Source organism: Fusarium poae, chromosome 3 (genome assembly GCF_019609905.1).
Source record: "Fusarium poae strain DAOMC 252244 chromosome 3, whole genome shotgun sequence".
In the NCBI taxonomy this organism is placed as follows: domain Eukaryota; kingdom Fungi; phylum Ascomycota; class Sordariomycetes; order Hypocreales; family Nectriaceae; genus Fusarium; species Fusarium poae.
In genome coordinates, this window is record NC_058401.1 from 334675 (window position 1) to 348424 (window position 13750).

General features: G+C 45.5%; 4 protein-coding genes across 4 annotated transcripts; 1 reads left to right on the forward strand and 3 right to left on the reverse strand.

Annotated features, from left to right (window-relative positions):
• Positions 1-268: 268 nt before the first annotated feature.
• Positions 269-2393, reverse strand: FPOAC1_007473 (uncharacterized protein; the record flags this gene model as incomplete). Its single annotated transcript, XM_044851934.1, has 3 exons — positions 269-1632; positions 1683-2229; positions 2283-2393. The coding sequence occupies 3 exons, from the start codon at positions 2391-2393 to the stop codon at positions 269-271; spliced, it is 2022 nt and encodes a 673-aa protein (XP_044704604.1).
• A 1158-nt stretch (positions 2394-3551) lies between these two features.
• FPOAC1_007474 (uncharacterized protein) lies at positions 3552-6737 on the reverse strand (the record flags this gene model as incomplete). Its single annotated transcript, XM_044851935.1, has 3 exons — positions 3552-5424; positions 5478-5964; positions 6014-6737. The coding sequence occupies 3 exons, from the start codon at positions 6735-6737 to the stop codon at positions 3552-3554; spliced, it is 3084 nt and encodes a 1027-aa protein (XP_044704605.1).
• Positions 6738-8752: 2015 nt separating this feature from the next.
• On the forward strand, positions 8753-9886 carry FPOAC1_007475 (uncharacterized protein; the record flags this gene model as incomplete). The annotated part of the gene is made up of 6 exons (XM_044851936.1): positions 8753-8951; positions 9002-9132; positions 9187-9216; positions 9282-9398; positions 9492-9669; positions 9753-9886. The coding sequence occupies 6 exons, from the start codon at positions 8753-8755 to the stop codon at positions 9884-9886; spliced, it is 789 nt and encodes a 262-aa protein (XP_044704606.1).
• Positions 9887-12181: 2295 nt separating this feature from the next.
• FPOAC1_007476 (uncharacterized protein) lies at positions 12182-13373 on the reverse strand (the record flags this gene model as incomplete). The annotated part of the gene is made up of 2 exons (XM_044851937.1): positions 12182-13098; positions 13151-13373. 2 exons carry the CDS (start codon positions 13371-13373, stop codon positions 12182-12184), a joined length of 1140 nt encoding a protein of 379 aa, XP_044704607.1.
• Positions 13374-13750: the final 377 nt, after the last annotated feature.

A 13750-nucleotide genomic window follows, 5' to 3' on the forward strand; every position in this document is an offset into this window, starting at 1 on the left:
TCAGGTCACTATTATATCCATGTAGATTAAACACGAAACAAATTATTAGAACTAGATGCTCTATCGTACTTCGCTTAAGGTCCCAAATTTCCATCCATATCGTCCTTTGTTCATCAAATATTAACGCCTATACATGGTAATGCATTGCGGGGTAACTCGATTCCGGGGTTTGATCGGCTTCCATCAAGTCCCCGATATCCACAATCCCCGGACATAAAGTGGAGAAAACCCCCGGCTCGGTAGTCGGCGTCTAAATTAATCAGGCATTTTAATCAGTTTCCGTGTCGGTCTGTGAATGAGAACGGCACTCGCTTTTACGCGCGTACTCCAATGCCGCCCTCACCGCTTCGCCAAGATCCGCATTGAACAATGGCCTGTCAAGCGCAAAAACTGGGAAAAGTCGCTTCTCGCCACTGAGGTCATTGTGTCGCGTGCCAATCGTATTCTCATCATCTGTGCTTGTTCTTCTTCTGTAGTCGCCCTCTGTTGCTTCACCAAACGAAGTAGGAACAGATGTCCAACTTCCAAATGAGTAGCCATCTTCTGTAGTATTCTGACCGAAACCGACAGCTGCTAGAGCTCTCCGCGCCCAGCGATTGTGTAAACCGCCAAAGTGCCATTGTATTGTTGATGGACTCGCCCATCGATCAAGTGCATTTCGGACATCTACCAAGCCTTGTACGCTGGTGATGTCAATGTTGTTGATTGTTGAACAGTCTATGACGATGGCTCGTAACACTGGTAGGTCGCTGTCCTGCTTGCACAACCCTGATGTGTCGCACCAAAGAGCCTCACCCTTTTCTTCCTTTTGGTCCTCTGTTGGTCGTCTCGTATGTGTGTAGACGTAGTCCGTCAAGTTCTTGAGATGTTGCGCATGGTTGAGATAGTTCAGGCCTTCGGGGAAATGATAAATCAGAACACCTCCATGCGGGCTCTCCACCAGAATATTTCGATTCGAAGCATCATTTCGGCCCATGCTGAGATAAATATCGCGAGTGGCTAACTTTCCAACGTTGTCCGGGTTTTCAGATGTCTCAACAGCCTGCTCGACTTCCACCTTGCCCAGGAACTCGCCTCTTGTCCGCGCAATACGAATAAGTAAGAGGAGAAACGATAGACCTGTGGTGGTGTAAATAGCTGGCTCAAGGCCAGTAAAAACAGCCATGATAACGCCAACAACCCATATCAAGCACTCAAACGGCGACAAACGCCAGTACTTGCGAACTGTAGAGGGCGATGCGATGAGGTTGAAAACAGCATGAATGATCAATCCAGCCAAAGCAGCTCTGGGAATAAAGTAAAAGACCCCAGTCAGAGCATAGAGTGCCAAGAGTAACATGAAAGCGCTGAAGAGGCCGGCCAGTGGGGTCCTAACACCCGCCTTGGAAAGGACGGCTGATGCACCGAAAGAACCAGTGCATGAGTAGCCCCCCAGAAACGGCCCGAGGATGTTGGCTGTGCCTTGGGCCATGATCTCTTGTGATGGAACAACATCGTATCCGAGTTTTTTACCAAAGCTTTTGGCAATGGCGATGTGCTCGACGATGAGGATAACCAAGATGATGGGACTTTGAGGCAAGATCGCACCAATAAGGTCTGTCTTGAGGGCTGGCGGCCCGGCGTGGATGAAACCTGAGTTTGTTAGCAGGCGATGATACTGACAGGATGGAAATTTAACGTACCTTGGTTGATATGGCCTACAATTCTAAATTTGCTCTCCTCCTCGGACAAGTTACGATTGACTAGGTAGCTCACCAAAGTGTAGAGCAACATGGCAAAAGTCAGGCGCAAAGATGACAAGATAGACCAGAGCTTCTTTCGTGCAGGTTGACGGGCCTCCAATTTTGTAAAAACGTACTTTGCCAACTCCAACAAGACCAAACAAGTGATACCAATAGCAGCATCAAGCTGTGTATCGGGAAGTCTGCGCATGGTTGAGATGAGTACTTTGTACGGGTCGTCTCGTGTGTTGATTCCAGGGATACCCAGGAGTACTGGTAGTTGGGTGCACATGATGATAATGCTGGCGGCCGTGATGAAAGCTGAAACGGGGATGTAAGGAATGACTTCGACTAGCCATCCCAGACGGAGAAGACCTAATGCGAATAGGATGATTCCAGTCACGAATGATAACGTTTTGGCAATCTCGACGCTTGTATATGTATCGGGTCGTGCTTCGTGGACATGGGTAATGATTTCACCGACGAGTAGTGAGCCGATGGCTGTTGTCTAAGAAAAGTCAAGTCAGCCAAAGCCTTGAGGAAAGACTGTGGTCTACTCACACCAATGACAATATCTTTCGAAGTACCGAAAAGCCAATATGTCGCTGCACCAGCAAAAGAAGTATACAGTCCAAAGTCTGGTGGTAGTGTAGCTAAAAGTGCATACGCCATGGCTTGAGGAATAACTACCAGTCCAACAGTAAGACCAGCGATGCTATCACCCACAAGCCATCGCCAATTATACCTAGGTAACCATCCAAAGCATGGAAACAAAGATTTTAGATATCGTAATGAGTCGTCGGCAGTGGGAATACATTGTTTGAGCTCCTCGGCAACTGTAGGCTCAGCTTCAAAGAACGGGTCATCTGTCGTTTGTTTCATCTCGAATACATGAAGAAGATAAAGATTATGGGGAAATAAAGAGAAGAAAGGGTTTATTTTGTGGATCGACAAGCGAGAGTTATACGAAAATCTTTAAGCTTAATAAGGGGGTGAGGTCCCGACAGCCGGGCCGGCTGGACCCACGGAGCGGACGGGATGCTCGGCGGGTCGCGACAAGTCGCCGATCTAGTTGGAGAACCCGGACACGGCATAAGTGGCACCGATAACCTCGACCGGTCAAGAAAAAAAGCGGACATCATCGAGATTGAAGCCAGTTTGTTGCTGATGTTGGTCGATTGGTTGATGGCACAGATTCTGGTCACCGACTTTGTTTTCGGGCGTCGGGAGGAAAAGCGCACAGACATGATGCCAGGTTTGTTTGTTCTAGAATTGAGATCGACTTCGTTTGTCAATGAGAAATGTTGGGTTTCAGTAGGTGAGTCATGAAGCTGGTTTAGTAGCCAGTCGAGCCATTATCGGCTCTACTTGTCTTGCTATAGGGCAGAGTTTGGACTTAATTACTAATGGGGTTACCGACAAGACTTTGCAGGAGGTCCCGTATCATCACTCAAGTAATAAGCCACTTATGCAATGAATTTTTTTGGTGTGGTTGAGGTGAAGAAGTATTCAATGTAGTGCGTGGCATGCCTCGTCGTCAATCGATTCATTTACCCTGTGCTACTGGTGGTTGTTTGTATATTCTTAGCCTCTTATACAAGTGAGCAAGGGAATAACCTTTAACATAATAAATCACAAGATGGGCACAATAAGATGACTGAACAGAATATTATTTTTTAATTTATCCTAAATAAAAACATGCAGACGAGAAACCTCATCGCATCGACAAAAGGATGGCTGGCTGGTACAGTATAGAAAAACAAAGAAAAAACAAAGAAAAAACAAAGAAAAAACAAAGAAAAAACAAAGAAAAAACAACAATTCCACAGATTAGGAATCAAGAATAGGACCATACGCCGGAATACCTCGACTCTCAAGCCCATAAACCACCTTTGCTGTAACAGATCTGTTGGAAATAATACAAACACACTCAGCGCCACTCTCCTTGTAAGCCTGATACGCCAACTTCACCATATCCGGTCTACCCTTCGCGTCGGTATCCCAGATAGTAGCATCAGGATCACAAGCCAGAATTGTGTCGAGAATACCTTGACCGTATGTTGAGAGAGGGTTCTTGGTTGACCAGACTACCTTGCATGGAACGCGTCGCTCCATGATCACTGGTAAACAAGGTCCGATACCAGAACCAGTGGCCACGAGAACAACCTTCTTGAAGAGAGGTGCGATGGCGAGAACTCCAGAGGCCGGCGTTCCTCGTGTCCAGATAGATGTCGGAGGGTTCTCGATAATGCGCTTTGTCCAGTCTCCGGCCTTGGAGACAACAATGGAGAAACCCTTACCACTGGGTTCGGGAATGGCTGCAAAGGCATGCCACTCAACCAGAGGCCGATCAGTGATCCGAACACCGCGAGATGAACAAGGTGGAGGTGTGTCAAAGTCAAAGTGAAGACGAACAGCATGCTTTGACAAAGGCTCCGGAACAACCTTGACACGTCGAAGTCTAGTCCAGGGAAGGGCGATGCAGAATGTGATGAGCGAAAGCAGCCAAATCGTTGGGCTCTGAGCCAAAGCTGGGCCCAACGGTCCCGTCGCAGAAGCTGCTGTGGACACAAAAACGTGCGCCCACACAAGAGCAACAGAAGTCCACCCAACAAACCGATGCGTCCACTCAAATTGATCGTGCATCTTCATACGAATAGAAGGCCAAGCCATAGCGAGGATGAAGCAAAGAAACCCTAGAATGACATACGTCAGAGCGAGAACGACTGACTTGATCTGAGCCGGGTGCTTCTCAGACAAAAAGTCGCGAGTGACCGAAATAGTGTACATGAACCACCATGCTGTAGCCGAGACAGCGCAGCCGGAGTGGACACCACCGTTGTGATACACGCGAGCGAAATGGCGACGGATGGACAGCGGGAATGAGGTCGGGACGCGGGAACAGGTGAAGAAGATGGCGTTGACGACGTACTCTTGTCGGACGAGGACTGCGGCAAGGAGATTCGAGGCAACAGCTGTGGCCACGTGTGTGGGCTTGGGGTAGTAATCGTTATCGCGGCTGTTGACAAGTAGAATGATGAGAATTGTCAGGTTGGTGATGAAGATGAAGCCAAAGAGCTTGCGGTATGCTGAAAAGGCAGTGTGTCGTAGCCATCTCCATCCGTGAACACCATTCTTCTCAGGAAGAGGGAACTCTTCCTCGTTGTACTCGTCCACCAGAGGCTTGTCGTCCTTTTCGAGATCTCTCATGATGCTATTGTCTATACCAACGATAGTCCTATCGCTTGAACTCGTCATCGACATCAAACGCTCTTGAGAAGGCCACAAGGTCTGGGGTCTGGGCTTATCCTCCACGGTCAGACCCAAAGAGTCAATCAGTGCGCCCTCGGTGGCAATCTTCATCAAAGCGCGCTTGTCGACCTTTCCATTCGGTGTGAGTTCGAGAACGGGAAGATGTTTCCAGATTGATGGGACGGCGTAGAAAGGCTGGGACTTGCCGACGGCAGTCTTCAGCTGGCCTTCGTCGATTGGGGTTTCGGAAGAGTAGAATCCCCAAAGTGCGTTTTCGATCTTGAGAGCGCAGCCTTTGATGACACCGGGGGTTGTTTCGATGGATCGGGAAACACCGTCGAGTTCGACTCGGAAACCCTGGATCTTGACCTGGTCGTCTTTGCGTCCGAGGGGTAGAAGGCTGCCGTCTTCAAGCCACTGAGCGAGATCGCCAGTGTTGAACATCATGGTTCTGTGAGTAATGTTAGTCAAGATATCGCAAAGTCAAGTGTTTATCCCACTTACCCGTCGTTGGTAAACTTGTCCAACTTGTATCGCGTAGCTGTCAGTTCGGGAAGATTGATGTAACCCGCCGAAACACCAGGACCTCCTGCCCACATGACACCAGGCTGACCGACGGGAACAGGATCTTCATTGTCATCCAAGATGTAAACGTTGGTGTTGGGATTGGGCTTTCCAATTGACAGTGGAATACCAGGTCGATGAAGATGACATGTGTTGAGCATGCTAATCTCTGTAGGTCCGCAAACGTTCCAGAAATTAATGTGAGGAGCCCACTTCTCGGCGAGAGCCAAAGGACAAGGCTCGCCACCGACAGCGATGGTGTCGACGTTGGGGAAGTCTTCAACGTTGGGCATGTACTTGAGGACGACGGAGGGTGTAGCGATGATGGTGTCGCAGCGTTGAAGACATTCTGTCCAGGGTTGGAGACCACTGCCTCGAATGTGGAGTGTACCGCCGTTCATCATGGTACCTAGAATCTCCCATGCGCCTGTTCTCGTCAATTAGCCATGATAACGTGTCTAGAGAGATAAACTTACACATGTCAAAGGCAACGTTGAGCTGCTGTGCCACATTCCTTCCAGGACGAATGCCCAGCTTGGAAGGCTCTGCCAATAGTGTGTTGGTGACGCCTCTATGTCGGACGTCCACACCCTTGGGTCGGCCAGTAGTGCCAGATGTGTAGATGACATATGCGCCGTCGTCAGTGTTAACGTCGACCATGGGATTTGATGGGTTTCCCATATTCCAGAGGGGTGAAGTGGCATCAAGGTCAACCACATTGACCATGTTCCGTCTATCATCTGGAACACTTCGAACGACCTTTTCGAAGAACTTGGGAAGACAGAGGACAACTGGGGCGTCAGAGTCGGCAATGTCGAAACCCAGAGTGTCATCAGTGACAATACCGCCATCCAATGGCACGTATTGTCCACCAGCTTTGAGAACAGCCATGATGAACACAACCATCTCGATACATCGCGAGTAGACCAACACCACACGATCACCGATCCTCAATCCGTATGTGGAGATGAGCTCGTTGGCGAGCATATTAGCTCGTCGGTCGAGTTCGGCATATGTGATTGTGGTTCCATCGTAGTGCCGGACCGCTATAAGGTCAGGATGCGCCTGCGCAACCGCCTCGAACGCGTGGTGTGCGACATCGTACGGGATGGGACACTCGACGCCCTTGCTGAACTTGTTGAACAATACTCTATCCGCCAGGGAGAGGTTCTCGAGAGAGCTAAAAGAGAAAGAAGACATGGTGAATGGGGGTCGGGATAATAGGAAGAATCACAAGATCGACAGGCACATCACACCACACACACCACATAGAAACGTCTTTGCACATTTGGGAAGAAGCACTTAAGTAATAAACCCCAGACACGGCTCCAGATGGTGCCCCATGCCAGGGAAACGAGATGCATTGTCCGAACTGGAAAAATTACCGCTGGTCGCCCCCCCTTCCGATGCACTGTTTCGGAACCATTGTGTTGAACTTTATCGTGTTAAAAGCTACGGCATTAATTATAAGCTTTTTCCCTTCCTCCCTAGAACCTTCCTCCTTTAACTTTATAGAATTCTTAATATAATAAATTCTAATTTAATAAACTTTTTAATAATATTACTTTCGCTAAATACCTTATAAATTATTAATAACTTATTCTTTTTATTAAAAATTATTTTAAAGATTATTCTAAAGATTAAAAAGTAACTCTATTTAAAGTATTTTACTTTTTAATATATTAATATTATTATTATACTTTATTCTATAAAAGGCCTTTAAGGCCTTTTTCTCTTTATATAGTAAAAATTTAAACTTTAATTTATTAGCTTAATAATTAATTATATAGCTAAAGGCCTTATAATTAAAAAAAATAAAGATAATAATCTAATTATTATTTATATTAATAATATATTAACCTTAAGTATTAAAAAGAAAGTTATTTAAAAGGTTATTAAAGGCCTTAGACTTTTTTAATTAATTTCTTTTTTTTAAAGTAAAATTAATTATAAAGGCTAAGCTTTTATAAATAATTCTTTAGTTTAATATATAGCTAGGGTTAATAAAGACTTTAAAGTCTATTATTTTATATAATAATTATATAATTATATAATTTTATTAATATTAATATTAATATTAATAAAGAAATATTTAATAATTATTAATCTTTAAAAGGAATAAAAGCTTTTATAGTAATTATTATAATTTTAACTTTATAAGTTATAATATATACCTTTAGACTAGACCTATATTAATATCTAGGTTTAAAAACTATATTTTTTTATAAGTTAATTTTATATATATACTTTAGGACTTATACCTTGAAAATTACCTAATAAAAGACTATTTCAGAATAAGAATCTTCTTATCGTATTCTGTTGTTTCGTCGCTTGGGTGAAGTGGACTGGTATCCCTGGTGGCGATTCGTAAATCAACTGCCCTGCGCCACAGACCTTGAGTTTAACTCATCGTATTATCCTTTTTTTTTTTTTTACCTAGTGGGTATTTCAGAACAAGGTTGCATTAGTTAGATCTTTTGGAACGAGATGCATAGACCTCCGTGGTCTTGTTATGCCGCAAGAGGAAAATGCAGCCGCCCCGACTCAGCTGCGACTTGGAAGGGTCAGGGCTTTGAAGCTGTTCGTATCTTATCCTGACTCCCATGTAATTTTTTTGCATCCAAGGAATTGTCCAATCAGAATTACCGGAGGGCTAGATTGTATGTCGTCCCAAAACGATACGGAGTGACGCAAGTTCCACTGCTGTCAGTGGAATAAAGAAGAAAAAGAAACGATTCAGCTTACCGTTCGGGGCGGAGACATAGACTAATACACACACCCACCTTTTCAAAAAGCAGGGGGTCCCTGAAACGGATGCATTGCCATGTTTACCGGGTTCAATAGCTACATACAACGGCTGTCAGTTTTGAAATGACGAGCTGCCGTTTACTGATATGAGTCAGGAAATGGTAATCAACTTGGTCTTCACCAAAACGGCAAACAAAACCGTTGACAGCGACAGGGATGGACGGGTTCGCCTACCTCAAATGCCGAAACGACCGTTCCGGAACCTGTGACAAGGTTCTCTCTCTCCACTTGGTTGAAACTTGAGAGTTTTCCTTTTTATGCGGATTATTGTAGCATGGCGCGCTTCACTGTGATAAAGTTGAACATAAACTTGATGTCTTGTCGCAGAAGCAAGGCAGTTTTGCATCATCATCTTATTTTCTTTTTTTTTCTCCCCTACCCTACTATTGTATCATTACGGTATCACAATGGACAACCTTACAGACCTCAAGCTCTCTGTCGTTGAAGAGACTGGCGTTGCTACCATCCAGTTCAACAGACCTGCAAAGCGCAATGCTTTCGCGCAAAAGACAATTGATGAGATAGTAGCCACTTTAGCCTACCTTGACTCAGTGGAGACTGTCCGCGCTGTTGTTCTGACTGGTGGACCAGAGGGACATTTCTGCGGTAGGTTCCTGAAGATCAGTCAGTACCTGTTCCACCACTAACAACAATAGCTGGAATGGATCTCAATGAGCTTGTTGAGCTTTCAACCTCTAAAGCTCATCAGATCGCTTTTCTCAAGGATCTGACAGATGCGCTTGACCGATTCACTAAACCCATCATCGCTGCCGTTGTAGGCTATGCGGTTCGTGCATTCTCATCTCGCCGGCTTTTGTCGATGCTAACCAGATACGTATAGCTTGGCGGTGGATTCGAGATTTCTCTTGCAGTAGGTCCTCACGGAGATTCCCAATATGTGAACCTGTTAAGCTTATTTTACCGTTCGTTCTACAGTGCGACATCATCTACGCCGCCGAAGATGCCATGTTTGGTCTTCCCGAAGTCAAGATTGGAACGATCCCTGGAGCTGGGGGTACACAGCGTCTGGCACGTGCCCTGGGCAAGCACAAGGTTAGTTTATACATACACCGTCAGGTCGTCACATTGCATAAACTTTACAAGACAAATTCACATGTGATCATGATAACTTACTTTCTCTTCTAGGCAATGGAATTCGTATTGACCGGTGAACCTGCCAGCGGCGCAGAATTCGAACGTCTTGGAGTCGTTACCAAGGTTTTCCCCAAGGCGGATGTCTTGCCTGCCGCGATGGCTCTAGCCGAAAAGATTGCAAAGCTTTCGGGACCAGTTATTAAAACGGCTAAACAAGCCGTGTTGACAGGTATGTTCCATGTCTTATGTTGCTGATCCACTGTCACTTAGTTACCTAGTACGTACATACGGTAATACTAACTTGTTGTTTAGTGGAAAATAGTACACTGAGTGCTGGCATGACCCATGAAAAGGCCCTGTACTACTCGACTTTCGGCCTAAATGACTTTCAAGAGGGAATCCAGTCTTTCCTTCAAAAGAGGGCGCCAACATTCAAGCATTCTTAAATTAATCTCCATACTTTTCCGTAACTGTATTGATGGAAAAAGGAACAATACATATATTTACCATGATGAATTAATTTTAAAGTTTTGTCAAATCTCGGTCATGAATTCTCCACGGTCTTTCTACACGTTTATAAGACCGAGTCGTCTATTATTATCCCGTCAATTTCCTTAGTGTAGACTATTTATTGTCTACCGATTGAGTTTTTCCCAGATTGAGTTTTCACTACAAGATTTTCCCTTTTCGCCGGCGCCGTGATCGACGATGGAAAGACTCATCCTGGTCAATCAACCGAAACTTTAATAACGTAGGTCGTTCAAATCTGGTTTTTTTGTCTTGGAACAAAAACAAAACTAAACTTGCATCTTGGCATTTTCATCCCCCTTTACACTGTAACCCTCCCTATTTCAGGGGTCCCCTTGTTCGGTTGACACTGCAATGCGACTGTAGCCTGTGGGGGTCTCCTGCAATAACACGGGCACGCACCAAAAGCATTGCGCGGCATACTCCGTTTCTTGTGAGTGGTTGAATTGGAGGTAGCAGCCTTACAAGGGGGGGGGAAATGGTTAATTTATCCACTCAACTCAAACATTAAACTCGGCCGAATGTCACCAGGAGAAGAAGCAATTCGCAAGACGGTACCTATTACTATGTATGTATGTACTGCAGTTGGTAACCGAGGTCCAAGCTTGACTTTGTTGTGGTCGTGCTTTAGGTTGCAGTTCGCGTATCAAGAATTTCTGAAACAGTTTGACAGTTTGATCTGGCGGAAGCGAACGCACGATGATTTATCAGTAATAATCATGTCGCTGTTATCCACACGTCATCTCCGTCGGCATTTGACAGCGGACAACAGAACCTGCCTCTTCCAGAAGCCGGATCAGGTTCCGTTTTGGATCCTTGTCCAGCACAACATCAATTCATGCAGTCAATCACCCGAGCGGGATGGTGGGATGATGAGTAACTCAAGATGCAGCAACATGCATACAGTATCATATGAATCAACATGTGATATTTGTTTCGAGACCATTCTGATCAATGTAGTATCATGACCATGGATGGCCTAAAGTCGAGGTGTATTGGTAGCTCATTAAGTGGGTGGGATGATTGAAGCTGTCTTACCCTGCAGCGCATCATCGCCACCAAAGTGGGATACCGATCGTATTCTCCAAAGCTTCACAGATACTTTATTTTATCTACCTTCTGTTTCCGACGCGAAATCCGATATCCCAAAAGACCTTTCAGATCAAGCTATACTCAAATCAATGTGTATACTTCTTTTCTTTGCGCAGAAATGCTAGATCCCGTATTTGTGGCTTATAAACAAACTTTCATTTACAAAAGGTCCCTGCAGATAAGGTTTTCCAATGAAGCAGAACAAAAACAAATACCGTGGAGACGACACCATGTTTGACATTTTGATATGTAGTATTGAGATACGGATAATCTTTATTTAATGAGTTTACACGTAGAGTTCAGGCAAGGCTGTGTCCGCAGGCCTGCGTTGGGGTATGTGGAGTGGAATATGAACCATGGACTTGGGAATAGGCATGACAAGAGATCAACATGTTCAAATTATTCCAACATGATGACTTGGTTCGCCTAGTCGGCAAACCTAAAGTACGAACGTCTCATGTGACGGGCACAGCCTTTGAATGTCATGTGAGGAAGACTGCGACCAAATTGTAGACTCCACCAAGGCTGTCACTGAGCTGTGGCTCAATGGTACTGTAAGGCCTTAACATATCCTCGAAAGGGAAAGGTGACGCAATAGTCATTTCGGACTCAACGGGATGAGAGAGCCACGATGCTTCGTATGTGGCCAAGTCAGCCGATGCGTATCGTGTCTTTAAAATGATTAGAGAGTCTAGTGATGTCTACGACTTCCTTATTTCGTTTCCCAGACAATGATGGATTTGCGCAAACATTGCCGTGGCTTGAATGCAGTAAGATGAACAAATATCAAGAGCTTAGTAGGAGAGTTCAAAGTCGTGGAGTGGGACATCTGACTGACAAAGTGGGTAAAGCACCGATCATAACATTCACCTTGCAAGCATTAGTTACTGCTGCAATGGGACTTGTATTGCAATTCACCATATGAATCTATTTAAAAGTGTAAAAAAATAAACAGGCTACCGATGACAGCATGAAGGGGATTTTGCCGCCCAAAAAGAGAAGCCAAATGCTATGGAAGAAAGGAAGAAAAAACGACAGATAATGGAACCATAACATGATCATAAAGTCGTCAAGCTACGAAGAAGTTTCTGCGGAATAACCATAATCTAGCGTCATGATTATTAAGCATACACCGCCATGCCAGTCCAAGAGGCACGGTTACCCAAACCCTTCAAGTCAACAACTTGAGGACCGTAAGAAGGATTCTCGAGGTTAAAGATAGCGACAACTGGAGCACCCTGAAGTACGTACAACTTTGACCCAGAAACAATACCGTCAAAGTTCCCCATACCCTGCTCATACCCAGGGAGAGTGCGGCTAATAGCCTTGGTCTCTGTGTTGACCGCGTCAATATCAGCGACAGCCGCATCGAGAAGATAGACGGATCCGGTCTCAGGAGATCTGGCAGTCCAGCAAGTAGCCTTTTGCGTCGTGATGTTGAGAATACTTTGAGTGTTGACTCTCAAGTTCTTAGAGATGGACACAATTGCAGCACCGTAAGCAGGCGTGGAGACGACGGCGGAGTTGTCGGTGGAAAATGACATGCCGAAAGGTATGGGAAGATTCTCGGGCCGAGAGATGACAGCCGTCTCGCTCACGATGCCCTTTTCGACTTTGTAGGCGTAGATGTAACCGTTCTGCATGCCATCGCCCTTGATAACGACGAAAAGGGCCGTCTCGGAAGGGTTGAAGAGGATGTTCGAGACAGTGTTGGGAGGTCCCATGATAGGGTTTGTCTGATTCAGAACCGGGAGGGACCTAAGGCCGCCAACTGGCTTGATACCATTGCTGCCAGAAACACTGAAGCATTGGACACCGGGCTTAGTTCCAGTATTGGCTACACACGCAATTCTGTGTTTGCGAGAGTAAGCTACAGTGTTGGGAGTAGTGCCGACAGTGTCCACAGGCTCTCTGATAAGCTTAAGATGAGCTGGATCATGCTTGGGGATGTGGAAAGCAGCCATAGTGTTGGACCCCGCGTTGACGGTGAACAAAAGGTTCCCATCTACAACGATAGAACCTTGGGTGAATAAAGGGTCTGGTGAGGAATATTAGTATAGTTGTGGAAGTGTTCCTTTTGCAACACTTACCAGCTGTGACGGAGCCGTTGACGTTGTTGCCGATCATGCCATTGCCACCAGTGGAAGTCCTCAAGGGCTCGCTCAAAGTACCATCTCTTTTCATTCCGAAAGAGACTACATAGGCACCATTGGGGTCACTGTCGAGAAAGTACAACGCTCTATTATAGTGTTCGAGCTTGGGGAAAGCCTGAGTCCACGAGGCTGCGAGAAGGAGGAGAGAAATGCTCTTCATGATGTGATAACGAAAGTAAGTGTTGTTGAGATTGGAAGACAGATTGTATGGTGAGTTGGTTGAAGGTGAAGTTGAAGTGTCTGCGATGTAATGGGCGACGATACTCTTTTTAAATGTGTTTCTTCAAGGTTCGGCAAAGCTGTAATCATGTCCATATCCAGCCTCATTCAATCTAAAGCAGTGCCGAAATGCCTAGCTCATCTAAACCTCTGGGCATTTAACCAATTCAGCTCCATAGAGCGCTGAAGTTTTAGATTGCTGCATGCCGTCTGGTCCGCACTTGAGAAGCAATTCCGTCATGTTTGGCTTAGAAATGATATCTAGCTGAGCACCTTTCCGATTTAGGAATATTGTCGATTATTCAACTGTGAAACATA